This window comes from Helicoverpa armigera, chromosome 21 (genome assembly GCF_030705265.1).
Source record: "Helicoverpa armigera isolate CAAS_96S chromosome 21, ASM3070526v1, whole genome shotgun sequence".
Lineage (NCBI taxonomy): Eukaryota > Metazoa > Arthropoda > Insecta > Lepidoptera > Noctuidae > Helicoverpa > Helicoverpa armigera.
The window spans coordinates 9,522,183-9,542,940 of NC_087140.1; the positions used below are offsets into that span (position 1 = coordinate 9,522,183).

Below are 20,758 nucleotides of genomic sequence, written 5' to 3' on the forward strand. Positions count from 1 at the left end.
AAAGACAGACAGACAGACAGACAGACAGACAGACAGAGTTACTTTCGCATTTATAATATTAGTTTGGATTAGCCTATGCCAGCAGTTTTATCCGCTATCCTTTGGGAACCGCTAAACGCACCCGAATCTATACGCTACTAACTGCTACCCGCAGTTCCACCCGTATCCTAAGTGAATTACTTTACACAACTAGGTGAAAAATAGCTTATGTTATTTTTAAGCTTTAGAGAGTCTAACAGATCTTTGGCGTAAAAGTATGGCAGACAGAGATCCTATAGAGTCACTTAAGGATTTTTACTATTATAAGTAAGATACTTGTCATCAAAATCCGTTGAATAGTTTTTGAGTTTATTATTAGTAATGTGATTGATTAATATTACAAAGTTCCTTAAATACAATAAGGGACCTACAACTTCATAGAGATGGTTATATATCCTACTTCATTTACAGAGTTGTGGAAACCGTCTAAAATTCCGATGCGTGTATTTGAAGTCACACGTGGATAAACAAAAATAATGAAGAGCATGTAGGTTATGTACGAACATTTTTTTTACCCTGCGTATAGGTATGTAGATATCTATTATAAAAATCATCGTCATCGACTGAATTACTTTTTGCCAAATGTTTACTATTATCTAAGTCCAGGTTTTCTCTAAATATTTTTGATATAAGATATACAACCTATCATTAAAATAGCACCCATTTAAAATGCCTCAAGCCTAAACAAAAGCCTAAAAGCCACTTTATTTCAAAATATTTGTCTCAGCTTGCAACAAGGGTTTCTTATCAGGCTAATTTTAATCTATGGAGGGTTGAAAAGAAAACTAATCTCCCTTCGTGGACCGTTAAGGATATAAAGAGGATTGATAAGGCTGAAGAGGGAGTGTCTTCTGAGGTTCTAGAGGTTTTTATATACTTTAAACTTAGAGTTAGTATGTATTTGTTTTAGCGAGACATGGTTAGATATTGTTGGATTGGATTTTATTGTAGTTAAGAATTGATAGATTAGACTTGATTGATGGGGTTTTCTTCTCCCATTCGCATAGACATGCAGGTTTTGTGCCTTTTCAGGCTCTGCATCTGTACCTGCCAAATATTGGAATCGGCGTGAAAGTGGTAGACTGACTGACGGACAAAGATCGCGTCGCATTTCCATATATTATACACATTTTACATAAGTTACCCATAACTAAAAAGGTTGTTGGTTTTATAATTCTGTCTACCACTTCACGAAAGCGTTTGCGTATTATCATACATTTTATGTAAATTCACATAACCGTAAGCAGTAATAAATGCATTATTACGACGAATTTAAAATACAGAGAGTCACGTTGAGATAGTAGATTCTTGAGAGTGTAATTAAAAATCCACTAATAGAGAGCATTCCTGGAAACGAGGCCATTAAACCAGCGAGTTTCAAACGCAATTTTTAATTAAACAAGGAATAAAACCTGTATTTGAATTAATTGTATTGTAAGTGTCAATTTTAACACTGTTTATTCAAGATGGTTTCATGGATTAACATGGTTTTATTTGTGGTTTTCCCCGCGGCTCTGGGGAACTATTTCACGCACCCGGATAAAAAATAGTTGCAAATTGTAAAAGTGGTTCTTGTAATTAAAGCATTCAAACAAACCAACTGAAGAGTTCTTAATAACTTAATAATTATAAGTATGATACAAAAAATATTCCTTTTTAAATAGGGGCCTAACTTTATGCAAGTTTGTAAAATCAAGGAAAATTTTTCCGTCGTCAAAAATCGCCTATCAAACCAATTCCTCGGCAGACCTGTTCAAAATTGATTTAAATTCTCTAAACTAGAACCGACTCCCATAAAAAAAATCGTTCCTTATCAACGAAAATGTACGAGCAATCTACCAAAAAAATCTTTTTCTAAAATCTTTAACTTCGGGGCCCTACAGCACCACTTATAAGACGGCTATCAAAGTCGTTAATATTCACCCAAAAGGATGATTCTGCGATAAAAAAGGTAGGAAACCGTCGTAAAGAAGTTTCAGTTAAAACTAGGGATCACTCGATCGAATATTGGATTCCCGTTATAGTATTTTTAATGGGGTATTTGTAGATGAATGGGGGGTGAAAACAGATTGTTTGCAGAAAAAAACATGTTTAAATATTTTTGTATTACCTAACCAGGTTCCAGGTTCCCAAACCCATGGGCATACGTTTATGCCTAAGTAAGAGTGTAAAAGCGTACCTAGTTGTTGGACATACGACATTGAAGTCTGTCCTGGACCGCGGTGATATTTGCTGTCCTGGCCGATTGTCAGCCACAGCAGTCGTTCTCATTTAAGAAGATCAGTTAGCTGCGTATTACATATTTTTTGGCATGCTACTTTTTTAGGAGACTGTCCTTTATGGCATCTCCGCTCATCATTCAGTTCTCCTTGACCTTTCCTAAGGCTTACCTTGCACTGCGGGAACTGCTCGGGCGGCCTGCTGACCCGCCAGCCCAGTAGCGGCGGTATGCACACGAGCGCAGACATCAGCCAGACGGCCGCTATCATTAGTGCTGCGCGCGCCGGCGTGCGCTTCTTTAGGTAATCCACCGCCTGGAACAAGAGAAACGTGGAATAAGGTAAAATATTATTTCATGTAGACTTAAACAAGGCTGAAAATAAAGCTTCTTAAAAGTTAATTTTCCAGAGTCGAAAGCGGTAATAGGTAGGTGTATTGGCAGCCTCGAATTCCTGAAAGCTAACGCCTCTTTGCTATATGTTTTTGCTGTAAAAGGAGGTGATTCAACAAACTCGCCAGTAATACAATTCATTCTAATTAATCATTCACAGTAGATGAATCATGCTTTTCCATCATCGATCAAAATACAAGTTGTCGAATAGATGAAAGCAGAACTATTTTGGGTGACACAGGTGTACAATTTATTGTACAATTGCATCTAAATCATAAATAAATACATCACTTCATCAGAATGACCGAAAGGAATTTGATGCAACAAATAAAGACGTCTAAACTAGCTCAGTTGAAAATTATCGCTGCTATTTAAATCCCTCAGTTTTACACAACAGTCGGAAATAACCCTTTTATATTCACTCTATCTAACAGTGAACAATCCTTTTCTAAAAGGTAAAAACGGTCTACAAAGGTAACTTAAAAACGGACCCTCAAATCTGCAAATACAACAGTATTTAATTTCCCAAACCTTCTGTACTTTATCCTCAACAAAAGCTATTTACTTAGAAAAACATCGCCAAACCTGTCCAATGCCTATCCGTACAATTAGCACGGTTTAATATTTACAAATCGCCAAAGGAACAGTTTCTCATTTCCCTTTTTTAAATATTTGATGAGAAAAGTCCGTAGCCATTTAAACATTCTTTCTTGGAGTACACTACAGACTAAACAGTCGACCGACAGTTGACCCGATGCCAGGCAATTTTTTTAAAAAAATCTTCGATCTGATACCAGCTAAATACCTGATCTTTGTAATGTGCGTACTGCCATTCATCTTCATACTCGCTTCAGAGCCCAAACAAACTATCGGCCGACTAAAAGTTTGCAGTGTCCTCGTACTCAAAAGAAGACCTTTCTGAAAAAAAATTGTACCTACTCGAACTTATAAGACGGTTCAAAATTTAAGTGAACTTAAAAGGCGTCTATAAATGTCTGGCTATTTTAGGCCCATAACGAAGTTTTCTTGATATTTTGTAGGCGTAAATAGGTACCTACTTTATTTTCGTTGAGTTGCTATGCGGGAAAATAGGTTGTGACGTTACTTCGGCAAATGGAAGACTGGAAGCGACACGGATAGATTGTAAAGAGTATTTGATTAGAAGGTTGTAGTGAGCGAGTAGAAGCGTTTTAAGGAAAACGTGACACTTTTGCGCAACTTAAAAAGTTCTTTTTTTAGTTTTCATTGATAAGCTTAAATTATGTACCTATGTCTATATTTCATGAGATTGTCCTCGTAAGATAAGTTCCAACACAATAACACTATTACAAAAAAGATGACTAATGATTTGTTTGTTTGTACCCTAAAAGCTCTGAAACTACTGGACCGTTTTTTTTAATTCTTTCACCATTCGAAAGCTACATTATCCACGAGTAACATAGTAGTTACCACGGCACGTGAGTGAAACCGTAAGAAAACGGTTAGTATACAATATACTTAGTAAATTATACTAGTACATAATATGTGTAAAGAAATCCGAACAATTCAAATCATAAAATTCAGACACAAAAATCAAACTGAAAAGTGAGTGAACACTGGTGTAAAACTCTCAATGCACTTTATGCAATCCCCAAATTCAATTCGATGCATATATATATACATATACTTGTAAACCGCGTGCTAAATATTTACGAGCTATCTAAATTGGGATGCATCGTATGCCAAGATATTCGATTATCAGCCAAATCTTGGATCAAGTAGATATGTATGATAAATATTTTGTGGGTCAATCATGTCGTATTGGAATGCGCTGTAGAATATCTTAGGAACTGTCTGGGTTTGGATTTTTATGTAGTTAATGATAAATGCTTAAGTCTGTACATATAATTTGTGTAGCTTGACAATGCTTTAGTTAGGCTTAGATCTAGCAAAAATGGAAAAAGATAGGATTGTCAAAATAGTTACAGTGGCCCAATATGTAAATAAAGGGCACCAGAAGTAACCAAGGCGGTTTTAGTTACCAAGAGTCTGACATTTCTTTACTCTGCAAAATTCACGCTCATGGAGCGTTTTGATGATATCCCACAGAAATTGCTTGTATCTAAGAAAAATATATACTCAGGTATATAAATAATATATATATCAGAAAAGATAGTGATGTTATTTGCCAAAATCGAATGCCTTAATCACCTCAATCTCAAGACAAATTGGCAATTTCAGACTTTTAAAGTACTCAAAATGTTCTCCTTCGCCTTTACTCAGTCATTGGTGTCCAAGATATATACCTATATATAGGTACGTAGAAAGTATATACAGTAGCACACATCACTACAAGTGAAAACCTCCTTACATACTATTACCCACTACCCGACTGCAAGAAGTAGGTGTAATGTGTTTGCCCCGACCAACAGTCAGGAATAAGTCAAGCGTTGTTATGGTAAAATAGAAAATAATATTGCACACGGATGTTGAGCGTGGTTAGGTTTGCTGGAAGAGACTGCTTTTCGTTGCTTTTGGTGCAAGAATCGCGAATAATAGAGATTTAGTGTTCTGTGTAATTATGCTTTTTGTAGTTTACGGTTTATTTATTTCTTCTGTTTATACTATATGTTTAATGATAATCTTTTTGACTTTTAGTTCTAACTCTTAGGTTTCTACCACATATTATCACAACAATTTTCCCTTTACAATTTCACAGACCTGAAAGTTTGAAGCTGCCATGAAAACCTCGCTTCCAAATACCAAAATGTGGTTTCTGTTGCAGTTAAATAGTACTAATTAAACCGAAACAAATCACCTACAAAGCATACCTAACCCACAAACCTACCAATCTAAATCAACACGCAACCGATTACAACCGCTCCAAACTGGCGCTAACCACTCCAAACCAGTCCATACCACTTGTAACCGCTTCGAACCGGTTCCAGCCGGTTCTAACTCTGCTAGCGCGTGTGTATGACAGCTAGCAGACTGGCGGTTACCGCGATAAATCATATGAAACAATTCGACATTCCACGAATGGGGTCGGGGAACATAATCGCGATATTAATAATAACCCGACTTATATATAAAGGGTAAGCAGATTACGTGGACTGTAAAAATAATGGCCTGTGCTCAGTTAGAGTTGTAGTGGAAAATTAGATTTTTTTCTTCTTTTGTTTCTTATATTTGAGTTGTTGTACTATTTTCAGTTTCACTTGCGTCCCGTGGGAACGACTGCCCGTACCTAGAAAAAATATAGCCTATGTTACTCGGAAAGAGTGTAGCTTTGCAACAGTGACATCATCAGAATTTTTCAAATAACTTCAGTAGTTTTGAAGCCTTTAGGGTACAAACAAAAATCCAAAAAATTGTTGTTTACATGGTGCTAGATCAATATTTAGCATGTAACCTTGGTATACTTATAATTACATTTCTTGTCTGTCGGCTAAAATTCCGAATATTTCGTAGCAATTATTTATCTATTGATGGCATTAAAGCGCACACAAAATTGGAGAGATCCAAAATAGACATGAATAGTTCTGAGTGAATTTGAGCTCACATGCATTTGAATTGAAAGAACGAATGTTAAATAGGGTTTTCTTTTCTTTAATAGCATACCTTTATTTAACACAAGTATTGAGAAGAGTGTGCATAAAATATCACTTTTTGAGACAGACCACCAACTGTGACACCCATTTTATTTTTAAATATCTATTAAAATTATAAGGTTTGCATTGTAAAGAGTGTCAATAGAATTGAGTAAAGTCTGAAGAATACTTCTAAAGAATATAATAATAAATTACAAAAGATAATTTATGTCTCGGAGTAATTAATTTCAAATATTTTAAATATTCTTTCAATATTTAAACGCTTCTTTTATTGAAAATGGATTTTCACAGTGATTTGACAAAAAATATTGTCAGATTGAGCACGTATTTCTTTAAAAGCACTTTCATACTAGTCGATATTCAGTTCGATTTTGCGAAAAATAACGCCAGTGTGGAAGCTCGGATTTTGTTATACAACGTTTACACACTTTTCTGATTCTACTCAGATCGTACGACTATTGTCATGAAAGTGACAGCAAACAATTGACAACTCGCGACCGAGTTTAAAATGTCACATGTAGAATCATCATCTGCCTAGCCTTTTCCCAACTATATTGGGGTCGGCTTCCGGTCTAACCAGATGCAGCTAAGTACCAGTGTTTTACAAGGAGCGGCTGCCTATCTGACCTCCTCAACCCGGCAAAGTAAGCTTAACTTTCAAAGCAAATAGTGTTACCAATTTATATTTATTTCAGTTTGGCATATAATTCTAGTTTCCAAACTTCAAACAATGTTTTCCAAGATATGCTATGATCTTTCACCATGGTTCCACGGTTGATTGCCATCAGAAATTCGTGACGAATCCCATTGATGTGCTACCGGTAATACTTTATTTACCAGCTTTGTTTTTGTGTAAAGAGGTTAAAACCGATTGCTCTTACTGAATAGTATAGAATATAATGTATATGTAGATGTACATATATGTTTCATTTACTAAAAGCATATGAACCATGGAGAATAAAATGACTAGGAGAGATCTCATATTGCAAAATCTCCTAAGAAAAAAGCACACCAAACATATCGTCTTTAGAACCCTCCAATTATTTTCAAAATAAAATCACCAATATAATCAATACCAATCTTTGATATCTGAGAAGAAACCCGAACTCTTCGTTAGTTTTAGTAGCTGATCATGTCTACCGTACGTCATATTGACCTACAAGAAGGCGCCTGGCCTACCTTCCTTATGGCATCTCTGCTATCTTTCCTTCCTCCGGGTAAAAAAGGATGATGAATAAATTTGATAGTCAATTTAAAATAAAAACTCCCCCACTTTAATTCATACAATATCTATTTCATTTACTAAAAGCCTATAAACACTAAAACTATCTGAGCATCAAAACAAATGAAACACGCGACAATGCCTTATTACTATTCAAGTCTGCTAAGTACAGACATGCCGACTTTATACCACAATTAATGAAACAGTTGACATTCAACCATCTACCACACACAGTAGAATAGTAGATAGATCAGTAATCGAGTGATTTTAGCGAAGCTAAAAATGAAATACATAATTTGAGTCACTTTTCCATATGATGCTTCCCTAATCTTAGTTTTTTTCTGATTTTGGTTATACATAGAACACTATTCGATTTCACCCACGTCCCGTGGGAACTCATTAATACACGTACCGGAATAAAAACATATGCTTGTCTGTTTTGTGTCCTATATGGATCATAACTGCGAAAAAAATGCTTTGACTGTGTTACCCGGGATGAGTGTAGCTTTCCAACAGTGAAAGTATTTTAAAAATCGGTTCAGTAGTTTCGGAGGTTTTTGGGGTACAAATAAACAGAGGTTTCCTCTTTATTATTTAATTATCATAGATAAAAAAAATATATAAATGCGGGCCCACTACAGGCCTCTAGAATATCTATATTATTAGGACCCTTACCACATTTAAGTTATCTGTCACACATCTAATTTATCAAACGTTAGAATCCTCCTAATTCTTTGCCAACAACCAAACTGTGTCAAATGATCCTAGAAAACTCTTACTAAACTTCCAATCCAGATAATTGCCTGAATCCTTTATTGGTCTCCAGAGACCTGGTCTTCCGATTCTCAATCCAGTACAGCAATCGTAAAATTTACGATTTACGAATTCTCTCCGATGTTTCGTCATGCGCCATCAAAGTTTTATGACTCGTATGCTTGTGTGTTAAGTTGTAAACTCAGAAACGTTTGCATGTTGATGTTAAAGATTGCGGTTTTGATACTTTGTTGTGTTTTGTTTTGATATTTGTTTTTAACTGGAATTTAGTTGAAATTTTAATTGCTTTTGATTTAATCTTTGAAAATACTATTTAGGTATACACGTACAATGTACATATTTACATAATATTTTTGTAAGTAAGAACCTAATGGGTATTTATTTTAACTTTCCATCACCATCCATACCTGTCAGAATTTGGACAAAAACCCTCAATATACCAATATTCTAATTAAACCACAGAATTTCTGTTTTGTGGTATTTTTTCCTAGAACTATTAAAGTAGGTAACAAACATAAATAATTAAGTCCAACAATAAATTTAAATTGGAAAGCCAATTAATAGTATTACAACAGCAAAACCAAAATTAAACATGACAAAAACAATATTTGTCCTACATTGCGGTGAGACTAGGTTTTGTTTTATCCAATATAAACCGGTTTGAACTGGTTTTATCTAAATTAATTTGGTATCAACTGGTATTATGCGGTTTTTGGTTCGTGTTGTAATATGGATATCAATTTATTTGTGACGAACTGATTTTGTATATTTGGTATTCAGTATGTTCTTGTTGATGACAATTTGAATTTAATGTAGATTGGAAATATTTATATAATTTAGGTACTAGTCCCGCCAGCGCGGTAGTTTCACCCGCGTCAAGTGTGTTTCACTCCCCAAACCCAAGGGATATCTATCACTAAAATATTGTTTTCAAGTTTGTCAGAAACAACTCTTCAGCCTTATAATATTAGTAGGTCAGAAGATAGTGCCAACCAAGTAATCACTAACAGCCAAGTACACTTCATAATACCTGCAGAACTGAAATTATTAAAAGTTAAAAAAACAATGAAAACACCAGTTAAAATTAAACGCATAACATTCCATAGAAAGTGACCATCATAAAACAGACAAATACGGTTATAAACAAAGCTAAACTTTAATGAGTCCACAAACTATCATAAAACATGTAATGTTACACTTTAGTACAGACACATAACTACATACATACACTGAGGCTATGTATTAAAATGGTTTATTTTCAGTACCTACAGTTCTGCTAAACATCATCTGCCTAGCCTTTTTTCCAACTATGTTGGGGTCGGCTTCCAGTCTAGCTGATTTTATAGGTCATCATCAACTACCTAGCTTTTTCCATCCCTACTAGATGCAGCTGAGTACCAGTGGAGTATCAGTGTTTTACAGGGATCGACTGCCTATAGGACCTTCTTAACCTAGTTATCTGGGCAAGCTGATACCTCTTGGTTGGTACACTTTCTGGCTACTCGGACCCTTGTATCGTCATCAACCTTTTATCTACCCACTGCTGGGCACAGAACTCCTCTCATATAGAAAAGAATCGATCATTAATCACCACGCTTGCTCAATGCTGGTTGGTGAAATCAGACTTCACATTCCAGGTTTCCTCGACATATTTTTCCGTCATTCAAGGATCGTGTCACAGATTTACAAAAAAGTACATTATTATAATTTTGAAAAGTTTCGTTTGTATTTGCCTGACTTGGCATCAAAGCTGGTGTTTTAACAATTACGCTGCCTCGACATACCACTACTAAGTAATAACACTTAAGTATTAAAAGGGTTTATTGTCCCTACCTACCTATATTTCTGCTGACCCCAAGTAATAAACTATGATACAATGTAATGTTGTCTGGCTGGCCAGTCATTCTGATATCGACACTTAAAACTGGCTGCTACCACAGACTATCAACAGATCAGAACTATTAGTGTGGTGTGTGGTACAATTTACAAGATATTGGCTACTTTATCATACCTCCTTATTTGTTGAATTTACACCAATAAAATACATGGAATAAGCAAAAATAGGTAAATGCTAGTCCAAATTGTCACTTATATTATGAATACGAAAGTATATCTGTCTATTTTTGTCGCGCTTTCAAGCCATAACTATTGAATTGATTGGTACAAAGATTAGAGAAGTTTTGAGGCAGCGAAAGGACAAAAGCAACTATTTATATGGTTTCGGAAAATTGATTCTCACACGTCACACATTGACAAACTTAGTTAATTTTATTATTTTTGTCGCCTCCTGTTTGAAGTGCCAAAGAGAAAAACAACGTCCCGATTTTTTACTATGTTCATTAAATTACGCTTAGGGGACTTTTCAATAATTATAGGTACATGAAAGTTTCCGCTACCTCTCCTCAATTTCACCGCACCGCAACACGCCGTTTCTAAATTCGACGCGCACTCAATATCGTAAAGCAACACATCGATCCTGGGATCAACATAACGCTAACGTAATGTAATTTCAATAACACCCCGAACGATAGCCGTAGATATACGACGGTGTATATTCGGACACGTTGATTTTATATTAAGAGGGATCGTGTGAACTGTGGTTGATTTAAGTGTTGGGGAAATATGTGCTATATTTATGTTGTAAATATGTGAAGAGTTGTTTGTATTGCTATATTTACTGATATTGTAAATGAGAAAATAACTGTGCCAGTCTGTCGCGCTTTACGCCATAACTATTTAATCGATTCGATTGTATGGTACATAAATTCTAGGGTCTGATTAAGGATATAGGCTACTTTTATCCGCATGCGGGTAGTAGTTGCCTCAGGATGCTTGTGCATAGATCTGCAAGAAACCATTAGTTTTGCCTATGATTAGTCCATGCTACCTCGGGTTCTTGACTTTTCATGAACCATATCGATTCCTTTCAATAGTTTTGGCGTGAAAGCGCGACAGACTGAGAAGAAATTATTTTCACATGGACACTTTCGCATTCACAATCCAAGTTACGGTACTGTCCTTATCCCCTACCTAACAATCAACAAACACCCATTATATTAATCTAAACTAAATATAGCTTAACAGCTCTCGACTAGAACAAAAATATTGTGCCGAAGCAAACACTTACATACACAAGGATCTCTCGAAGTTACGTGAGGAACTATGGGGCTGCTATTTATTTGGGAAGAGCGTTTATTTGATTCGGGTAAGTTGATTTGCGAGCTGAAAAGATGGGAAGTGGACACTGATCGACAGATGGTTTAGGGGTATGTAAATGTAGAAGGAACTGCTGGTTTTTCATGCTTGAGTCTCATAGCTGAAGTTAAAAAAGGTAAGGTTATAAAGAAAGAAGTTTTTTAACTTAGAGCTACATTAAATAAGTGTTTTTCTAAGCAAACGACATAACAATAATAATTAAAGTTCTTTTTTGTATGCTGACTTCAACTATACATATGTATGTACGTGCAGTGCTGACAAATTGATGGACCAAAAAAAATAGAAAAGTATATGTAAATGTTTTATTTAATGTATAGAAATATACCGACTGAGTAAATTTTTTTACAGTTTTTCACCTTATACTTATTGATACTCTTTTCAGATGACCGAAATTGAACCTTAAATATAAACACGGATTGTCCAAACCTATTATACTAGATAAGGATATTCAAAAGAATTTCACAATATTCTAGGCCACAAAAACTCCATTCATCTAGGTTCATTTTAATAAAGATCAATGCATAACAAAATACACAATTCCTAAGCTGGATATTATTTCCAGTTGAGGGGGTTTTATCCAAAGCCTCATTTATGAAAGGCCCTTGAAGCCTGCACAAACTGTTTTTGTATTGGCTTATCATCATAGTTTTATCTGGCCGCCATTTTGAATAGATTCAGCCATTTTGAATAGATTCAGCCCTTGCTGGGTGATTTTGCGCGCGTCGGTGAATCTGGAATAGTTTTGTTGGGTTTTCAGTTTTTGGAAAAAATATTAAATAGGATAATGTGAATTCGTTTATTTGTTTAGCTTTTGGTTCCTGATTTAAACAAGGGAACGACTTTACTTTGTTTCATGAGGTCGGGAAATACACCAGCATCAACGCATTTATTGAATGTGACAGCTAGATAGGGGGCAACAATGTCAATTATATGACTTAAAAGTTTAATATAATTGACATTGTTGCCCCCTATCTAGCTGTCACATTCAATAAATGCGTTGATGCTGGTGTATTTCCCGACCTCATGAAACAAAGTAAAGTCGTTCCCTTGTTTAAATCAGGAACCAAGTCGGATATTGGTAATTTTAGACCAATTTCAATTCTACCTGCGTTTAGTAAAATATTTGAAAAGTTAATACTCAAGCAGTTGCTCAGTTATTTTAATGTAAATTGCCTCCTCCATAGTGAACAATATGGCTTTACTCGAGGTCGTTCGACCACTGATGCTGGTGTTGCTCTTTTAAAACATATTTTTAATGCATGGGAAAACTCTCAAAACGCAATAGGAGTCTTTTGCGACCTCTCCAAAGCTTTTGATTGCGTTCAACATGACACACTTTTACGCAAGTTACGTCATTACGGCGTTCAAAACGGAGCTTTGAACGTCATAGAATCATATTTAAATAATAGATTGCAATGCGTAGACATCAACGGTGTCAAATCTTCAGGCCTACCAGTTCAATTAGGCGTGCCGCAGGGTTCTATTTTAGGTCCTTTCTTATTCTTAGTATATATAAATGATTTACCGTTCCATTTGAAAAATATATGTGATATAGTATTATTTGCAGACGATACATCTCTCATTTTCAAAGTTGATAGGAATAGAGAGCAATTTGATGAAGTGAATAGTGCACTCTCCTTAGTTACGCACTGGTTTACAACAAATAATTTAGTTCTTAATGCTAAAAAAACTAAATGTGTTAAGTTCACCTTGCCTAATGTGAAACACTTAGGACCTAATATTATCCTAAATAATGAAGTTCTTGAAACTGTGAAGTCAACAGTGTTTCTGGGAATAACAGTTGATGCAAAGCTACAGTGGGGCTCGCATATATCTAGCCTCGCGGGAAGGCTTAGTTCTGCTGCCTACGCCGTCAGAAAAGTAAGACAATTCACTGACGTAGACACAGCTCGATTAGTCTATTTTAGTTACTTTCATTGCGTTATGTCCTATGGTATTCTACTGTGGGGCAAAGCTGCAGATATCGAAAACATTTTCGTACTACAGAAACGAGCCGTTCGTGCAATATATCAGTTAGGTAGCAAGCATTCCTTAAGGGAGCTTTTCAAAGAAATAGGTATCCTTACTGTGGCATCTCAATTCATCCTTGCTAACATACTATATATTAGGCAGAATATTCATCTGTACACTAAGAAAAGTGATGTCCACAGTATCAACACTAGGAACAAGCATAAACTGTGCGTACCCATTCACAGGCTTCACAAGGTGCATGGAACATTTAAGGGGCTAGGTATACGATTTTATAATAAACTTCCTCAGTCGTTACTAGAATTGCCATTTGATAAATTTAAAGTCCAAGTCAAATCTATTCTGTCGAAGAAAGCCTACTATACTGTAAATGATTACATAAACGATAAGAGTAGTTGGTCCTCATGTTAAACACCGGACAGCTTCAAGAGTTATCATTGATAGTTGATGTGATTTACTTTTATTTTATACGTGACATTTTCCATTTTGTATGGTATACTGACAGATTACCACCATCGTACTGTTTTCACGATGAGTTGTATCGCAATTTTGTAAATGGTTTACTAGCGACTGTAAAACTATTAGTATTAACTGTTTTCTTGTTATGTGGTTGCAAGTCGTCATGCTCCCTTAGACGGTATTGCTTGCGGTAGCGTCGGTGGTCGGGTTGCCTCCCTCCCTCAAAAATGTGCGAGGGGGGCGATGGCTGATCCTCGCGTTATGCTCGTGAACGGGTGCTGCTTGTGGTACCAGGTCGTCTTGCTGACTACATAATTATTTTCTTGACCCGTAATATAATGTGTATGACTTTTGATTGGAGCAGTAGTCCTAGTTCACCGTTTTCACTGTTTATGTTGTCGCTTGGTACGCCCTAAAACTATACCTATTTTCAATGAATGGAGGCATTATGTTCTCTCTTTTTTTTCCACATTATTTTTTTTTGTAGCTGCTTGAGTAATAGGTATGGGAAAGGTGTGTACTAGCTAACATGATTACATGTTTACTTGGTTTTTTTTATATACAAATTTATGTGTATTATTTTTAGTGACATTTTTATTTTATTTTTTTGTATACGGTTCTTCAAACCATACAGACAGAATTGTGTTGCTGGGGAGTTTGTTCCACCACTTCTTCTTCCCAGCAAAAACACATAGGAAGTGGTGAAGGGCGGGCGTTTTGGGGGCTGTCTTTTGTAGATTTGACGTTCAAAAAGTGCTGATTTTCAGCCTACTTTGAATAAATGACTTTTGATTTGATTGATTTGATTTGATTTATTGTTAAACATCTGATTTCAACTGATTTACTCTGTCTTTCTGATATTATGAAGAAAGCAAAATTATAAAAAGTGTCTTAGATCACATCATTTTCAAAGTATGTTCATGTTATTATTTGGTATAAAATAAATTAAAAATTCTCAGGAACCGGTGGTTTGTATCCTAAATCCATAGGATACTTTATTATTTTTTGCAATAGGCCGAAAAAATATGTAAAAAATAAATAAGGCGGCACATGAAAAATCTAATAACTTTTTTTAAAGAACAATTTTTTCCACAACTACCAATACAGAAACCTAAGACACTCAAATAACAAATCAAACGTATAAAATATCACATACATACCTACCTATAATATAAAATACACTCTCAAAATTCACCCCCTTTTACCGGCATTCAGCAGAAATAGCAGTCCATTGCCATAATAGCTAATAATTCGATTGTCACTCAAACTCGGGGGGAATGCTCCAAGTTTTTCACTGAACCGACTTATATTGAAAGTGCTTCGAGTGATTGATATGAGAAATTACATTCAGTGGCCGATGAATTTCATGTTTTTTTGGGCGTTATTCATTTTGTTCTTTTTTTTTGGGTTTGTAGAAATGTGTAACTTTATGAAAAAGGAGTGGATGTTTAGTACGTACACCTAGGAATATTTGCTTTTTCCTTACGTTCTGAAGAGTGAAATATTATTAAGTTGTATTAGTTAAAAGTAGTATTTTATAAGCTTGTTATAAGCTGGTATTTTCTTAGTTATTCTATCGACAATAAAAACTACCTACTTAGGCCTGGGTTCATAGTTTATTTATGGTACAATAATATCCATAAACTATGCACACAAAATGCATAACAGCAACATATAAATAGAACAGAAAAGGAAAAGACTTTTTCGCAAAAGGACATTTTCCAAAGTGCACATTTTGCGAATCGGCCATCTTGCGAAAGGGGCGTTTCGCAAAGTGGATATTGCAAAATAGATATTTTGCCAAATGGAACGCACTGGCGTTGAGAAATAGTAAAAATTTCTCGAGAAAATCGTTTTATGATTATTATTCCTAATGAAGATTATACAGTTTTCATGAGGTAAAAGAAAACTGACTTACAATTTACACACAAAACTAAAAATATTTTTAATGAAAACTGGAATCTAAGATCAGGGTACGTAATTGAATTAAAAAAGGATCTATAAAAAACATTAAACATTGTATATAGTTTTATATTTTTAGTAAAGTAGTAAGTTTGTAAATATCGTGTGCATATTCTTATAAAAAAATTAACATATTCTTAAAAACCAGAAGCAGGTTTGTTTAACGAGGAAATTACAAGAAATAGTTTTAACATGAAAATCAACTAAGATTAGTCAAGAACGCGGCAAAATCTTATTCTGTCAAACGATAACATGTCTTGTTACAATGACGTTCGAAAAAAGAATCCTCCAAGCATAGATGCACGGCTGAATGGCGAGGTGTCTATGGTCGCTCGTCTCTGCTGCCCTCTTTGTAACTACTGGCAGCTAACACGGCCTCTCCTGACACCCTGACGTCCTCGGCAGGATCTGGGTGAGCCTGGTTGAGTCTCGGAACACCTGCACATTCAACAAGCAAGTTGGATCTGGCTCAATTTCGTCATATTTAAATCTCGATTGGTTATCGTGGTCATCATCGGTTTTCTGAGCACATGCACTTTCAGAATAAAAATTATTGGAGGACTTACAAACCTCAAACAAAGTATTAATCCATTTAAAGAAAGAAAAATAAGTAACATCAACTTTAAATCAAATAACAAGTACAAAATGAATAACAGAACACTGGTATACCACCCAGTGACTCGCAAATAAATAACGTCAACTTTAAATCAAATAACAGGTACAAAATTAATAACAGAACACTGGTATACCACCCAGCGACTCGCAAATAAATAACGTCAACATTAAATCAAATAACAGGTACAAAATTAATAACAGAACACTGGTATACCACCCAGCGACTCGCAAATAAATAACGTCAACTTTAAATCAAATAACAGGTACAAAATTAATAACAGAACACTGGTATACCACCCAGCGACTCGCAAATAAATAACGTCAACTTTAAATCAAATAACAGGTACAAAATTAATAACAGAACACTGGTATATCACCCAGCGACTCGCAAATAAATAACGTCAACTTTAAATCAAATAACAGGTACAAAATTAATAACAGAACACTGGTATACCACCCAGCGACTCGCAAATAAATAACGTCAACTTTAAATCAAATAACAGGTACAAAATTAATAACAGAACACTGGTATACCACCCAGCGACTCGCAAATAAATAACGTCAACTTTAAATCAAATAACAGGTACAAAATTAATAACAGAACACTGGTATATCACCCAGCGACTCGCAAATAAATAACGTCAACTTTAAATCAAATAACAGGTACAAAATTAATAACAGAACACTGGTATACCACCCAGTGACTCGCAAATAAATAACGTCAACTTTAAATCAAATAACAGATACAAAATTAATAACAGAACACTGGCATACCACCCAGTGTAAGTGTGTCGAGTGTAAGGCTGAAACATATTAGTTGTACACATATACACACACAAGATACAAAGAAATCATGTAAATTATTAACCTGGTTTGGAGTGTAGAGCTGAAACATATTAGTTGTAAGAAGAAATACGATTACTTTTACTTATTAGTTAAACCGTGGGTGCAAGCGTGCACTCAAGCGCAAGAAATATGTTATCAAGAACAAATACTCGAACTATACGGAAGTCATAGTCAAATCTAGTCATAGTCAAGCCAGGGGCTCAAAATATACGGAAGTCATGGTCAAGGCAAGTCATAGTCAAGCCAGTTGTTCAGACTATACGGAAGCCATAAGCCAGGGGCTCAGACTATACGGAAGCCATAAGCCAGGGGCTCAGACTATACGGAAGCCATAAGCCAGAGGCTCAGACTATACGGAAGCCATAAGCCAGAGGCTCAGACTATTCGGAAGCCATAAGCCAGAGGCTCAGACTATTCGGAAGCCATAAGCCATGGGCTCAGACCATACAGAAGCCATAAGCCAGAGGCTCAGACTATTCGGAAGGCATAAGCCAACAGAACCAGCAGGAGCACCAGCACAGCAGCGCTCGTGCCGCGACCAGGAGCACCGGCAGAGCAGCGCTCGTGCCGCAATCAGCAGCACCAGCACAGAAGCGCTTGGGCCAGGACACGGCCGTTACACATTCTCGTGTATAAGTCTGCGAACAAGCACTTACGACATACATTTTGTTCGGCCACTTCTGACCATTAAAATCTGGAAAGCTTTTCGCTCTCAAAGAAATAAATTCAAGGCATAACTTTGAAACTATGTCTCAGAAATATCATTATTACTAATCATGTATCAGCAACGCTGAAAACACAACTACCATTACGATTTGATAAGTTACGTGTAGTTAACTTCACTTCAGCTTTTGCTACACAGAATACTCACAGGTGACAATACCAATGGTTGGTACATTTACACATTTTTCCACTTAATACAGCTAAGAGCATAATTACTTCCGATGTGTAATCAAAACAATAGAACAGATCACCTGACCTCAAAGCATCTTGAATATACCGTTGCGTAGATTCCAACGCACTGCAATCCATTACAAAATTAAAATAGAACGGCAAAAACTTCCGTAATGGCGGATATCTTTACACCGCGTCGTGCTTAGTAAAAGTGCCAATGAATCTGAAACTGAAATCAAAAACTTTATAGTGGGAGTGAGACTATCCCACTTCTGATCTTAAAAACCAGAAGCAGGTTTGTTTAACGAGGAAATTACAAGAAATAGTTTTAACATGAAAATCAACTAAGATTAGTCAAGAACGCGGCAAAATCTTATTCTGTCAAACGATAACATGTCTTGTTACAATGACGTTCGAAAAAAGAATCCTCCAAGCATAGATGCACGGCTGAATGGCGAGGTGTCTATGGTCGCTCGTCTCTGCTGCCCTCTTTGTAACTACTGGCAGCTAACAATATATTGATTTCAAAACTTACAGATCAATTAAAAACAAATCTTTCAATAACCCATTCTGACCGATTTCTTACCACGCCCCCATTCTATTTCGTCACCAACCGTCTATTCAATCATGAAATCATAACGCAGTCTCCCTTTAGAAATAATGCTTATTAATATCGCAACGATGACGAGGCGGGAATGCCTGTTTCGTCATGGTTTCGTCACAACTGCTGTCACTTGCCACTTTATAAAGAACGTGTCACATTGTTGAGAGTCTTATGAATAATCAGTTTGGTAATCTTGTTTTTGTGTGTGACGAATGATTGTGGCGAAAAGTGAGTCGAACTTTGGTATGGTTGAAACTAACTTTAATCAATTTAGGTAATTGATGTAGGTATTTATTAGGGTTTAAAAGTAAATTAAAGAAAGCTTTTCTTGTCTCTATTTCTGTAATTTTGAAATATAATCAACACCATATCACTGGCAACAGTTTCAGAATTACTACTCCAACTAAAGATTACATACGGATTAATATATAAATTAGTATTCAATTCCATGAAACACTAAAAAAGACTAAAAACGTTTTTCGAATAAAATCGTAAAACGCCATAATTACGTAAGCGTAGAGCGGGTCGCGGTGATAAGTCGATGTCGATAAAACTAAGCGTTAATGTCGACTGTCGAGATAGAGATGCGTCAAATAAATTTCTATCGACAGAAATAAAAAGCATTGAGACGTGGACTCGGTTGAGAACACAGTGAGATTAGTTTTAAAAACCTTTTTCAGAAAAATAAAGACAACTTTAATAACAGGTATACCTACAATCCTATTTAGAGTTAGGTTTTTTTACTAGGGCAGTTGTTTTAAATTTTTATTGTGAATTTTAAATTTGTTAATGTGAAGAATACAGTAACATATTTCGGTCTTAAAGTAAAAAAAGAAAAATCTAAAACCTACTCTTCTCCTAACTCTAACAAATATCATGCTGAAAACCACATCAAAATCGGTTCAGCCAAACATGTGATAATCGCGCACTAACAAACATACAGATCAAACTGAGAACCTACTTTTTTAAAGAACAGTATTTTACATAGATCATCTGTCTACCTCCGCAACCCAGTTACTCACGTTTCTTCCTAAAAATATTTGTCATACAAACACACTACCTACAAACAAACACATAGACAGACAAACAGACATACAAAACACTTCGCAGAACACACTAATTTGCCAACAGAACAATAAAAACCGGACAAGTACGAGTCGGACTCGCGCACGAAGGGCTCCGTACCAATATTTAGAAAACGAGCAAAAAATCACGTTTGTTGTATGGGAGCCCCCCAAAATTATAATTATAAATTATTTTAATTATAAATTATTTTATTATAGTTTTCAGTATTTGTTGTTATAGCGGCAACAAAATTATATTATCTGTGAAAATTTCAACTCATACAGCCCGGTGATAGACGGAGGAGTGAAAACAATAGGGTCCCGTTTTTGCCTTTAGGTACGGAACCCTAAAAGCGATTTCGCTCCTTCTGTGTACAATTCGTTAGATTCCCCTCTTAACTATAAATAAAATAAAAGAGTTTTGTCTCTGTTAAAGGGGTGAGAGTAAAAAAATGTGTGTCTTTGTTTTTAAACTGGGGATGTGTATTGGTTTGGTTTAATGGGACTCAAAATATTGTTCGTTTTTGAACTACAAATATTTTTGACAAGTGAAAGACAATAGTAATAGGACAAGTTTTTGGATAGAAATCATCTTGGCTTGAAGTTAATATTTAGGCACTTTATTTTTTAATTGGGATTGCTTGTTTCCACCATTTATTTTGCTTAAAAATTGTAGGCTATATTATGAAATGCTTAAATACTAAAATCACTCCGTTTTTTTTATATTATTAAAATTATATTTCATAATCGGAACGTATGTTTTAAGTACTTTGGTACATAAACATTGTGTATAAAATAATATTTTTTATTAAAAAAAGGTATCTGTAAAATTTAGGTTTTAAATTCAGATACATATTTATTGGAATTTTATCT

General features: G+C 35.4%; 1 protein-coding gene across 1 annotated transcript in view; it reads right to left on the reverse strand.

Moving 5' to 3' along the window:
* Positions 1-20,758, reverse strand: part of LOC110382612 (alpha-2Db adrenergic receptor) — a 418,397-nt gene that overhangs the window by 220,299 nt on the left and 177,340 nt on the right. The window contains exon 3 of the mRNA XM_064040191.1: positions 2,430-2,573. Coding sequence (XP_063896261.1) covers positions 2,430-2,573 — 144 coding nt within the window. The remainder of the gene's footprint in view (positions 1-2,429; positions 2,574-20,758) is intronic.